Here is a 12,261-nt window from a genome sequence, read left to right as displayed (position 1 = left end):
GGCTGCGCCGCGACCCCTCGGACATGGCGGCTGTGCCGGTGTCTTCGCTGCCCCGCTGCAGCAGCCCCTCACTTTGAGGATTTCTTTAGCTCCGGCCCCTCTTTAAACACTGCAAACTGCTGCGCAGCCGTAGTGTGCTCGGGCCGCCCGGGGTCCCGGGCGGGGCGGCACCGCACCGCGGAGAGGGGTCAGGCCGCGCGTCGGTGAGCTGCAAGAAACCGAAAAAGGAATCTAGAATAAAACGCCAAGGAACTTAATCGGTAGCTCCCCAAGGTCGTACGCTTGCTCATTTTCATGCACGCGCGTATGTTGTTGTGTGTCAAAAAGGTTGTTAAAGTCGTAACGGCACTGGGGAAGTCCTCAGCCGGTTGCGGGCTCGCAGGCGTAATTGCCACGTTTCCATGGTGGTTATACTTCGTTTTTTTCTTTATCTCTGTATTCGAAAACGCGTACATTGTGGAAATGATTTCTAGCACCACGGGCTTCACTGCAATTTCTATTTGCACTAAAATCTCTAGCTCCGGTCCTTTTATAAATTTGAATTAACACAGAATGAGAGGGAAGGAAAAAGAAAAAACAAAAGTGGTGTCAGAAGTGGGATTCGAACCCACGCCTCCATACGGAGACCAGAATACCCAACCCGCCGCGGGAAGGCGCTGAACGCCTTGAGTCTGGCGCCTTAGACCACTCGGCCATCCTGACACTGCAAGTGCAGCCTCCTCCGGGACGTCCTTAACGCTTTTCCCACGGCCGCGCCCGCTCTCCGATCGCCGTGCGGGGACCGCTCCCGAGCCCGTACACCGGAGAGGAGCTCCCGTCTTCTCTGTCCCAGCTCCGGAGTTTCTCTCGCTCAAGAGCAGCGAGCAGGGACCTTCCCCGCGCCCCTGCATTACCCACAGGGCTCCGCTCAGTGGCGCGGCGCCTTGGCGACTTCCGGCGCGACCATTTTGTTTTTCACCACTCGCCAAGGGTACCCGCGTCCTGCCGGCGGTAGGGTCCTGCTCCGCCTGTCAGCATGCTCCCTGTGGCTAGGGCTGCTCTAAACCTAACGGGTAAGCAAGGAGGAGGCTCTCGGGAGTATGGGAGTGCTGGGGGGTTTCGTCAGGGGGCCTCCCCCCGGTTCCTTGCCCTCCCTGCGAGGACTGTACCAGAGCAGTCCCTGCGCTCGCTTGGTTCCCGCGGGAGGGTCGTGAGGGCAGCTGAGGGGCTGCGGACGGTTCGCTCGTCGTCCTTACTTTGCTGCTTGTTTTTTCTTTCCTTTTTTCTGCCTCTTGCCACCTAGTTCCTTTTACTCGAGCTGACCTTGGGTTCCCTTCCTGATTGTTTTTGCTCCTTGATAGTAACTAAAGGCATATCCAGGTCTTCTAACCTGAGGTGGGAAGGTGTAGTCAATGATCAGCCCTTAAACTCAAGGGTAAAGTTATCTCCTCAGTGACAGACTCCCCAGGGATTAACCAGATCCTCTCAAATCTGGTCCTGGTTCGTGATATGCTTGGCCCTGTGTGCATGCCCCTAAAACAAACGCGCTTAGTCGTGTTTCTCTTAGTAGATATTCGAGCTTCCGTTTTTCTGTTTAAAAAAACCGTGCAGCCTCACAGAGCATGCTAGGGATGTAGTAGTATCATGGGTATTACCGTCTTGTTTGGGTAAACGTGAACCATTGACCTGGAACTAAAAGATGATATTTTGTAATGCTTATGCACAGATCTCACCAAAGGCTTTGTACACAACTACTATACAGTCTCTGTGTTTCGAAGCTGGTGGTTTGATTCTTCACTCTGTCTTCTTCTTACTAAGTGTACCTTTTATAGTGTACTTCTATAATGTATGTAATACACTCTGTCATCTGAAGATACCCTCCTGTATATCTTGGTCAAAGGCCCACAGTTATTTCCACTTCCTTCTTCACCTCCCTCTCCTCCCTTCAGAAATCTTGAAGGAATGAGAAAGATGTTACCCATAGCTGCTATCTTCAACCCCTTAATCTGATGGCAAGTTTCGTCCTGAAAATGCTTATATTAGGTGTACATACTGACAATATATTTACATACAGAAATCTGAAACTTTTATGTAGAAAACAAAATAATAAAACAAAATACTAATACTTAAAAGTGTACTTGAACTTCCGCACTGAGGGCCCAAAGAAAACATATTAATGCAAAAGGTGACTTAGAGGATTTTCTTATTAGAATTAGCTTTCAGGAATAACTTTCTAGAGAGAGACTGGGAGAACTGAAACAAAATGCAGGGCTTTGTATACATCCTATGTTTTGGAATCATTCCAGGGCTCTCAGTCCAAAACATTAATTTTTTTTCAGCTTTTCTTAAAAGTCTTTTAATGCTCATCCTTGCCCTTCTGTTGGTGGGATATGAGAATTGTGAATGGTTTGACAGTATATTTTAGTTGATTTCTAGATTTCTAATCCTCTTTATAACATTCATTAGCTCGTGGCATTCAGCGCAGTGCAGTAAGACAAGCGCATCGCAAATATGAGCCTAACTTCCATGATAAATATGGAAACCTGGTACTCCTTGGTGGAGCCACAGTTTTTACTGCTGTCTGGACATATGTAAGTCATCATTTTTTTTCACCACTGTTGTGAGTATGGCTGTAAACTTGAAAGATATTAAGTTTCAGAAGGGTTTACTTGTTTGAAATAACTTAGGTGGTCAGAATTTAGAAGCTTTTTATATAAGTGACTAGTAATGCAATAGAGATCAAAGTTGTCTTAGTTCATATTTTGGTTTTGAGTTATTACACAAATTTCTGTGTCTGTCCACTGCTTGATTTTAAAATGTAGTAGAAACACAAGTGTTATCTATTGGGATTTCTAAGCTGTACAGGTAGAGCTTTTAGCAGAAAAATTTATAGATGAAAATAACATTATAGTGATGAGGTTTTATATTCCAGATTCTTTATCTAAAGCTGAATATTTTTAAATAAAAAGCTGAAATATTTAAATATTATTTGATATAAATATATTCCACTTGCTTTCTTAGAAGATGAATGAGATGTTATGTTCTAGTACAGGAAATCTAAACTGAAAATAATAGAAGTAGCCCTCTGTCAGAAAGTTTCTGTTTTCAGAGTTAATAATCATGATTTTTGTACTCCTACAGGTGTTTACACAATCTGGAATTGAGTGGGGCTTGTCACCTGTTGGCAGAATCACTCCAAAAGAATGGAGGGAGTAACAGTTGTTGCTTATAATGAATTGGTCTAAACTCTCACTGAAAAAATGATTGTGTAATGGCATTTGTTCCCCAATTACCACTTATACAGTGGCATTCCTGGTCTAATAAACATACCTAGAAATCTGTTTGGCTCTTCCATGTTTCCTCAATGCTTTGTGTCTGCTGAAGTACAAGAAACAGTGAAAACTCAAACTAGTTAAACTCATATTTTAGGTAGTTGCAGTTGTTCCTCTAAAGGTCACTAGTGGATAATGAACAGATCCACAACATTGTCTATCTGTCCATTTAGCCAGGTGTGTGGCTTAAATGAACCTCCCATGCATTCCCGCTAGAGTTCCCATCACTGGGATGTTCCCATCACCCTGACTTCTGCTGAACATCTAATGACAACGTTGAGATCCCAATTTTTATTTCTTGAATCACTCTGCAAATATGTTGCTTCTCTCCGAGGCTTTTGAAAGTTGTGAAGAACTTAAATTATTTTATGAGTCGGGGATGCTCCAGAGGTCGGCACTATCCCGGCACTGCTGTTTACTGAGGCGGAGGGAGGCGTGACTTCTGATGAACGCTTCTGTAATCAAAACGCGTTAGGCAATAGATCCGGGACACGTGCAGGCTCTCTAAACCTCAGGGTCAGTTTGGAACGCTGGAAAACGCCACTATCGTGCCTTTCGACACAGCTGGGGTGTATGAAATGGCCGCCTCCGCTCGCACAGATTTTAATTACCGGCCGCCCCGGCCGTGTCACGTGACGGCGCCAGAGGCGGTCCCTGGTCACGTGGTGGCACGGGGCAAAGTGCCAGGCGCGGCCCCGGGCTGGCGGAGGCGGCCGGTGCCGTCCGCAGTCTCCGGTGAGTGCGGCCCTGGGCGCCGGCGGGGCCGCTCCGCCGCCGCACGGCCTGGTTTGTGCCCCTCTTCCCCTCTGATCACGGTGAGACGGAGCCGGTACGCGGTTCCTTCGGGGCTGCCTCTGCCCGGCGCCGGCGGAGCCATTGTCACGGCCTCCCGGGCTGGCGGGGCGGGGGGTTTGGCCCGGCGGTTCCCGCGGCGGGACGCGGGGCCGGGCTGCGCTACGTGTCCCCTCGGCGCGGGGGGAGGGGAGGTCCCGCCGCGCCCTGCCTGTGGCGCAGCGCGGGAGCGGGCGGTCCCTCAGCGACCCGCGCCCGGGGCAGGGGGGGCGGGGGCTCCAAGACCGAAAATCGCCGCTTCGGCTCGGCCGCGGGTCTGTCGCTTCGGAAGACGAGGGAGGGTGGTGAGGTCCCCCCCGGCTGCGGGGCAGACCGCGCCGTGTCGCTATCCCGGGGGGGGCGACCGGCGGGTGGGTACGGAGGGGACTCGGCGTTTCAGAAGCGGACAGACGTAACGAGGGCTCTGTCACCAAAACACAGCTCTGAAGCCAAAACGGTATTTCCTGCTCTGCCGCTTCTCTGCAAACTGCTTTTGCTTTCGTTCTTTTTCTCCCAGTGCTCGGCAGACTGGGAGTCACAAAAACACTCCTGTGATTCCTTTGGCATGCAGCCGATGCCCACAGGTTGAGTAGTATCAAACGGGGGAACTGAAAGGAAGCATAACAGGCTGCTCTTGTCAGTGGACATCGGCATGTGAGATCTCGGTGCTTCTTGGCGTACAGTAAGTGCGCACTCACCGATGGACTGGAAAAAGTACCTCTTCTATTATTAGTAATCTTTGGAGAAAGACTTGTTATGGATTTGAATGCACAGGTCACTGAGCCTCTACTCCAGGGTCCCTTTTTTCAAATCTGAGCTGCTTAACTTGTTGCTTACCTCTGACACATCTTACTTAACGTTTTGCCTTTTGATGGCACCACTCTGTGCACAAGTACATTTTTCCAATGCTTCCATTGAAAAACTAGTGTAAATATTCTGGCAGAGGGCAACTAGTTGTTTATGATGCTTTGGGGTAAAATCTCATGGAAATGAGCAAGACCATACCCAGCTTAACTATTGCCGTCTGTATCTAGGTTCTGGAAATGACACGTAATTATTGCTAGTGTAAAGTTTCTTAAAATCTTTTATACAGTCACCAAAGACTGCATTTCTATATTTAAATACTTGTTGAATTGTATTCATGGATGTAAATGGACCAAGAAATAACTTTTTCAGTTTGGTAATGTTAGTTGTGTGTATTGCAGTGCACTGTATGAGCACAAACACCATTTGATTAGACATTAATAATTATAGTGTATTTTGTTGTAGAGAAAGCGACATGAAGCTTTTTTCCTTCCCAGATGGTTAACCTGGAAAGTAAAAGCTAGCACTGCATGTCATTTACTGGTTTGTTACTTATTGTTTCACTTGTATAATGCATTCCACATTGTTCTGCCTTGTATTTTGAGAGTAAGCTCAAGAATGAGGAGCCCAGCTTGGCCTTAGTATGCTCACTTAACAAGGGTTTATAAATTATATTCTGTTCCTAATATTTTCTGCAATTCTTCTAGGAGAACATTCATGTTCTCCAAAATCTGACTTGAAGAGGTAGTGGAAGGACACGAACAAGTAAAAGGAATTGTGAGAATTTGTCTCAAGTATTATAAAACTTGTATTTTCAATGTGTAGGTTTTTTTCATCTATCCTGTATGGAAATAAAGTCTCTCAGAACAATTTACATAATCTGCTGATGAAGCAAGACTTTCTTTAAGTCTTGAGCAACATAAATTACAACCTATTTAGAGTATCATGTCTGTGACATACTTCTTATAGATGTGCAACTTCTCCCTCAATGGTTAAGCCTCGTATATCTAGTCATACTTTCAAATATGCCTGTTCGTCAATGAACATAATAAAACCTTGTTCTTTTGTATTGGATGATTCTGTAGGACTCTTAAAAGCCCAAGAATGAGATGGATGAGATAATACAGCTTTTTCGTTTCATGCTGTCCTTTGCTCTTTTTCTTATGTCTTTGCAGACTATTAGGGACAGTTACCCTTTTTTCCATTTAATTTAATTAGAAATTTATGTTTCTGCTGCTGTAAATCAGGCGAGCTACAAAGTAGGACTCAGCCATTTAGAAATCTAATAAAAGTCCAAAGGCCGTAGTTAAATCTGACAGATTCTGTTTCTGGCGTTTGTGTGGGGTTTTTGGTTGGTTGGTTGGGTTTTTTGCCTAGCTTTGACCTCCTGATTTCAGCAGCTATTAATTCAAGATAATTGTATATAGAAAACTGGTGAAAACTGAAGTTGTACACTTAGCCAGAAACATTGTGTGCTTCTCAGTTACGTATCCCTACTGATCCGAGAATAGGCACAAAGCATGTTTGTGGTGCACAGGTTACACTGTGATGCCTGGGTTAGCTCGGTTACTAGAAGCATTCAAGTGTGATTTGTGGGGTAAAGTGGGAGTCTGGGTTTTTAAAAGTGTTGTAGCTTCCTTTTCGCATTGCTCATATTTGGGTTTGGTTTTTTTTTTTTTTTGGTCGTGTGAGCTTGTGAATGACTTAGCTTTAATTTCATCGAACCTTATATTGCTTCAGATATTTTACTAGCAAAGACTGCTGTTAGCACATCAAAAAACCCTGCTTTGAATCTGAGTTTCTCAGTCATTTTGTGCTGGATCACTCTTTAATTTTTTTTACCATAGGAAGAAATTGCTGTTGGAAGTAGAAATTATTTCTCTGTTGTGTCATTCACTTAATAGAAACACTAGTTGACTTTCTTCAAGAAAACTAAATGCTTGGATTTGCACACATGCAACCCAAGCTTTAAGCCTGAAAAAAGCATACAAGGACTTAAGCCTATTCCCAAATACTGTTGTGGTTTTAATTTTACTTTGTACACCTCCTGTTCTGTCACTGAGCATTGCTCCACCAGATCTAGTCTACCATGTTTGGTTCTGCACTGTTGCAGAGCCAGATTATTTCTAGGGCTCTGCTGCTTCATTGATGGTGTTAATATACAAACACGGAAGTACTACTGCCTTTGTACTGCAAAATACAGGTGAAAGCAACAAAAGAATAGGAAGTGGGAGTTTCTAAAGGTATTAAGCAGTAAATAGTATAGTAGAAAGTACAAAAAACTTTTACAAAGTTTGTTCAAAGCCAGGGCTCAGCATAAGATGAAGCTGCTTTAGATGATGTTCCAAACCAGCAATAGTTGAACTGAAGCCTTTTGGTTTCTTGTATTCTGAATACATAGCTGTTAGATTAAACAGGGGAGGGGGGGCTGCCATTTGCTTGCATTGTCAAATCCAAAAATTCTTTACTAATTGATGATGGTGTTTTATAGATGGAATAATGCATTGGTTAAAAATAAAGCTGTTATTCTTCTCTGAAACGATGTGTGATCTATAACTTAGATAGCATCTCACTTGTAATTCAAAGTTATCATGGACATAATCTTTTAAGTTATTTATTAGCAGTCATTTGCCTTGCAGTCAGTGGTAATAATTGAGGTCTTCAGTGTCAGTTTATAAAATATATGTTGGTCACACAGAAAGCTTCTTAGATACTACAGAAGTTTTAGATTCATAGATTGTTTCAGCTGCATCCTGCCAGAAGCATAACTGTCCCTTGTACAGTGAGGTTCTCTTTTGAGCTAATGCGCATAAATATAGACACATGTAGATATGCAGCATTATATATACAAACTTTTTTTTTAAACAGGGGGGAGAAAACAAACATACAGTGATGGATGATGGCAAGAGTGAGGAAATGGCGTGTTAAAAGTTCAAGCACTCACTGTAGTATACGCAGATTGCTATGTACCCTCATGTAGATCTTTTGACTTCTGCATCCATTTTCATGTGAACTTTGGTAAAATATTAACACATATAAGGAGAACTAGGATTAAACTGTTAATATTTGTACATCTCTTATGTGCATCTAGTCATAATTTATTGGTGTGACAATTATTTTTCAGGCTGCTTGGTCATTTTTCTTAATTTAATGTTGTCAGAAGGAGGAAATTATGACAAAAATACTTCTTTTAAGTTTCAGCCAAAGTATTTCTATCAGGAAGCACTCATAAGCGAGGCAGAACATTAGAAATTAAATAGAATATAACATGGTAGAATACTGTCTCAGATGTAAGCATGTATTAGCTTTTAAATTTAACTCCTTGTCCTGGTCATTTTGTAGGGGGAGGAAAAAGGATGTGTGTATACTTACAGCTAGGTATTAACCCTATACTTACTTCTAAGAACAAGATCTCTTTAAAGCATCGGGAGCACTGGAAATCCAGACAATTTGGTCTTCAGAAATCTCAGTAAGGCTGAACAGAAAACTGAGATTGTGAATGTGCTGTTTCTCAATTCAGTGTTAGTATGATGTAACTGATGTGAAGAGACAGTATTGCTTACAAAGGGCTCATTTTCTACCTTTAGATTTGTACACATCTCATTTTTTTTAGAGAACAGCCTGTTTTTAAACATGGTATGAAAACTGTTATCAGCTTGCAGCAAAGCAAATCAAAATCCTTGTCATCTTCCCCACCAACAGAGACCTGTTAATAATGCACGTATCACTTAGATCCAGTAGTGTTTCTTAATTAAAAGTCAGAGAACAAAAACAAGAGACAGTTTGATCCAACAGATAAATTCTGTGATGGAACTTCTGGATTCAGTCATACTACTCCGCAGCCCTGAGGGGTAAAAAAAAAAAAAAAAAATCATTTTCTTTTATGCCTTTATGCTTTTTGCATGTTTGAATTAGAATCTCTTCCAGGAAAGGATTTTCTGTACTGAGTTTATACAATGCCAAACGCCATGAGGCCCCAATCAGTTGGTCCTAGGAAAGCAGTCTTTGAAAAAAAAACTCACCAACCCAACAAAAATACCTTACTGGGGCAGTAGAATGGTTGAAGCTTAATTGCTTTTAACTTGTTATTTACCTCCAAACATAAATAGCAGATGATGTGTTTTATTTTAAAGGAAGGATTATGTCTGTATGAAGCATACATTTGAAACATAAACAGGACTTTCTATTGACATAATAGGATTCTAACACGCTTTGTAAGTGGTCCTGAGTTACTGCAGTCAGAGTATTTTCTTCCACTTCTGCAAATATCATCTACCCTATTTGAAGTCACTTTTCAAATTTTGTTTAGTTAATTAGGCTGCTGAGGCAGAATGACTCTTATAATTCCTGCTTCTCTTTCCACATGCTACCTTTTAAGTAGGAAAACATGAGGCTGAGTAAAAAATGGTGGAAGTGTTTATATGTGAAATGAACAGCAGAAGGGCAAGGAAACAGACTGAGAAAATGGAGAAAATACTTTGTCCATTAAAACTATAATTATAGTAGATGTTTAAAACGTTATTTTTACATATATAAGCAGTTCATTTTTTTTTAATGCTTTGGTGGCCATTTGGTAGCAGTGCTGATGGCTACTGTAATCACTTTAATAGTACTAGTTCTCACTGTATTACATACATGGCTGCTGTTTGTTTGACATATGACTTAAAAAAGAGACTTTAACACTGTATCCTAGTTTGAATATTATTGCACTGTAGCTTGAGTCTCGTAAAACAAAGAGGCAAGATAGTCAGGAGCTCAGCAGACTTTTAGAGACTGGTACAGCTGCACCCCAACTCTCATCCAAGGCAACATCTTGCAAACCTTTGATTATTTTAGGTAGCAGCTCACAGCCAAAGTATTTCCTTACTTTGTTTTTTTTTGTTGTGTTGGTTTTTTTTTAAATACAGTAACAGCGCAGTTGTCAGGGCAGGGCAACTGGAAAAGTTAATCATGTATCTGAAATGCTTTTAAATTCAGTTTATGCAAACCTTATGAGAGGACAGATTGACTCTGTAATAAGATTACTGTGTCTCATTTTAGTTAGTTGTGTATGTCTGATTGTGCTCCCTAAACAGACAGACTGTGAGTGAAGTATTCTTTGAAACTTTATTTGTACTTCACCCTTGTGGGAATATTCACTGTTCCCTGATTGTGGAGGTACAATTATTTCTTTGCTTGCTCTATATGGACTGAGCATTCCTTATGGAAGAACTGAGGTAATCAATAAGGATCACATTTCAATATGATGACATGAAAGCATGTATTTTCTTGGGTGGCTTTTTATTGTTTTAAAAAATATCTTATACCTCTGAGTGTGCAGATGAGCCTGAGAAAGGACCTGCCATATGAAGTTTGCTTAAAATATACTCTTCTGCTGATGCATAATTCTCTTGTGTGTCAGGTGACAGTCCTGTATTTCTGTAATGTGTGAATATTTACATACAAATACTTGTGTGTGTGTGTGTGTTTCTAATAACTTTGGATCTTGTAAGAATAGGTGAGAAGTGAGTTCTGTAATAACTCTTCAGGTAGAGTTGTCTTATTTCTGTTCTCAGCAGTTATTGATGAGTTATTGTTACTGTTTTCTACTGACTGTAGCATACATAGTATGATACCTTCTTTAGTAATGGTAACTTACTGTCACAGTTCTAGCTTCATATTCTGGAGCCAGCAGCACCCAGTTAGTACCGCCAGTGCAAGTGTTAATGCTATTTACTCGACCAGCCTTAGCAATAATCAAAGCTCTCGCTGCCTGAGGCCCCACTTTGTGGGAGCTCTTTCCTCTGTCTCCTGGCACTGAGACTGCATCGTGCTGCTGTGTGTCCTGCATGCACCCACAGCTGCATCCAGACACGGGATGAGAGCAGGATGGAGCTTTTGTTTCTGATCCCACAGCCACTGACAGTCTCGAGCTATGCTTGCAGCCCTTATGCTCCCAAACTTTATCCATGATTGGAATGGAAGGATGAAGCATTAGCGCTTTAGGTTACATTCAGAGTAAATACTTGATCCCTTTCGGGAAAGTCAGATGTTGCAGATTGCTCAAGGTTCTGATCAGGTTTAAAGATCCGTGGGAGTGCTGCTCAAGCTCTCCACACATGTCAGTGAAAAAGGTTTCTACGTTGTTGCATACAGGTGTTCAAAGTCCTTACAGCTATGAGGTTTCCTTTATGTCATGCTTATCATTAATGAGCACTGATTCTTGGTTTGTCTAGTCATTTGTTGCATAGCTCGAGCAAAACTCGGTGCCTATCAGAATATGAAGGTTCATGCCACAGTTTAGATGAATTAGCTGGTCGTTTGAGGATTTTAGGAGAGGCACTGGGGAAAATAAATCTTTTAGATCAACTTCTCAGACTATCTTTCATGTTGTTTACGTAGTCAAACTTTTTTTTGACCTAGAAATTATAAATTCTCCCACAGGTTAGTGGCTGACAGAAATTTGCAGTGTGTTCCTGGCTCTTCACACAAAACACAGTTAAAGGAAAAATATGTATTTTATCTGTTGGAAACTTCACTAATTCAGAGGTTTATTTTCCACTTCTTATTGATTAAGCTTCAGTATTTAGTTATGTGCATCAGTGAGGTAAACCTGTTTCTATGATAAAACATCCTTGTATTCTTACACAATTTGTAGCATGTCTCAAAGCAAAACCAGAAACCTTCAGACCTTCTGTATCAGGGAACAGTTCTGAAATGTCATCAAGGAGCAAGAAAACTAATTTTATTAAACATTGTTAATGTAATTTAGTTTTCTAAGATAAGTCCCTAGGGTAAAAAAATGAGTTAAGCACATGCTTAATTTTAGCTGTTCAGTTAATCATCAAAATTTGCTGTTACTTCCACTGAAGCCAAACAGTAACTAGTTGACCTGTCATCATTTTCCTGGTCACTAACCTCTCTGTCAGTGGAAAAAATAATGCAAATTTTCAAAAGGTTAAAAAAATTTGTAAATCACTTCTTTTGCCCTCTTTTTCACTCTGTTACTTAACAGTTCATGCATTGGATAAAAAGTCCTTTGCATTAGCCATTATTTCTACAAATTAATTTCATTTAGGTTCAGTCATTTTTTTCCTGGGCTTGTTTTTATGAGCAAAAATAATTATAATCTTCAGAGGAGTAAAAATTAGACCTCTGTGAATGAAATGTGGAAAAAACTCGATTTGCTTCCTAGGTCTAATTTCAGTATCACTTGGTTTTGTGAGCATAGGATAATGTATGAGATATAAATGTGGAAAAAGAATGATCATCACTGGTGCTGCTGTAGCTTACATCCTGCCCTCTATGGTTCTAGCATTCCAAGAGCTGGTGTCTC

At 41.6% G+C, this 12,261-nt stretch overlaps 2 protein-coding genes and 1 non-coding gene across 5 annotated transcripts in view; 2 read left to right on the top strand and 1 right to left on the bottom strand.

The window, feature by feature from the left end:
• Nucleotides 1–586: 586 nt before the first annotated feature.
• On the bottom strand, nt 587–702 carry TRNAL-CAA (transfer RNA leucine (anticodon CAA)). The gene is made up of 2 exons: nt 665–702; nt 587–632 (listed from the first exon to the last, which is right to left on the bottom strand). It is a non-coding gene; the product is annotated as a tRNA-Leu (tRNA).
• An 84-nt stretch (nt 703–786) lies between these two features.
• Nucleotides 787–3,320, top strand: COX7B (cytochrome c oxidase subunit 7B). Its single transcript, XM_074915081.1, has 3 exons — nt 787–1,052; nt 2,446–2,570; nt 3,121–3,320. The coding sequence occupies exons 1-3, from the start codon at nt 1,016–1,018 to the stop codon at nt 3,193–3,195; spliced, it is 237 nt and encodes a 78-aa protein (XP_074771182.1). The 5' UTR covers nt 787–1,015; the 3' UTR covers nt 3,196–3,320.
• A 677-nt stretch (nt 3,321–3,997) lies between these two features.
• The window catches only part of ATP7A (ATPase copper transporting alpha), a 32,094-nt gene continuing 23,830 nt past the window's right edge, over nt 3,998–12,261 (top strand). For 2 of the 3 annotated variants that reach the window (XM_074915611.1, XM_074915609.1), the window contains exon 1: nt 3,998–4,046. The gene's annotated coding sequence lies outside the window, so the exon portion shown is untranslated. Of the gene's footprint in view, nt 4,141–12,261 lie in introns of all 3 variants that reach the window. The other variant, XM_074915610.1, reaches the window with a different exon arrangement.

Source organism: Athene noctua, chromosome 11 (genome assembly GCF_965140245.1).
Source record: "Athene noctua chromosome 11, bAthNoc1.hap1.1, whole genome shotgun sequence".
Classification (NCBI taxonomy): Eukaryota; Metazoa; Chordata; class Aves; order Strigiformes; family Strigidae; genus Athene; species Athene noctua.
Note: the sequence above shows the minus strand (reverse complement) of the source record. Positions and strands in the feature narration are given on the sequence as shown.

Bases quoted from the DNA above. Each gene is read 5' to 3' on its own strand.
- COX7B (XM_074915081.1), top strand. From the start codon at position 1,016: ATGCTCCCTGTGGCTAGGGCTGCTCTAAACCTAACGG. The intron at 1,053-2,445 runs GTAAGCAAGGAG...AACATTCATTAG, and splicing joins GGCTGCTCTAAACCTAACGG to CTCGTGGCATTCAGCGCAGT. The intron at 2,571-3,120 runs GTAAGTCATCAT...GTACTCCTACAG, and splicing joins TTACTGCTGTCTGGACATAT to GTGTTTACACAATCTGGAAT.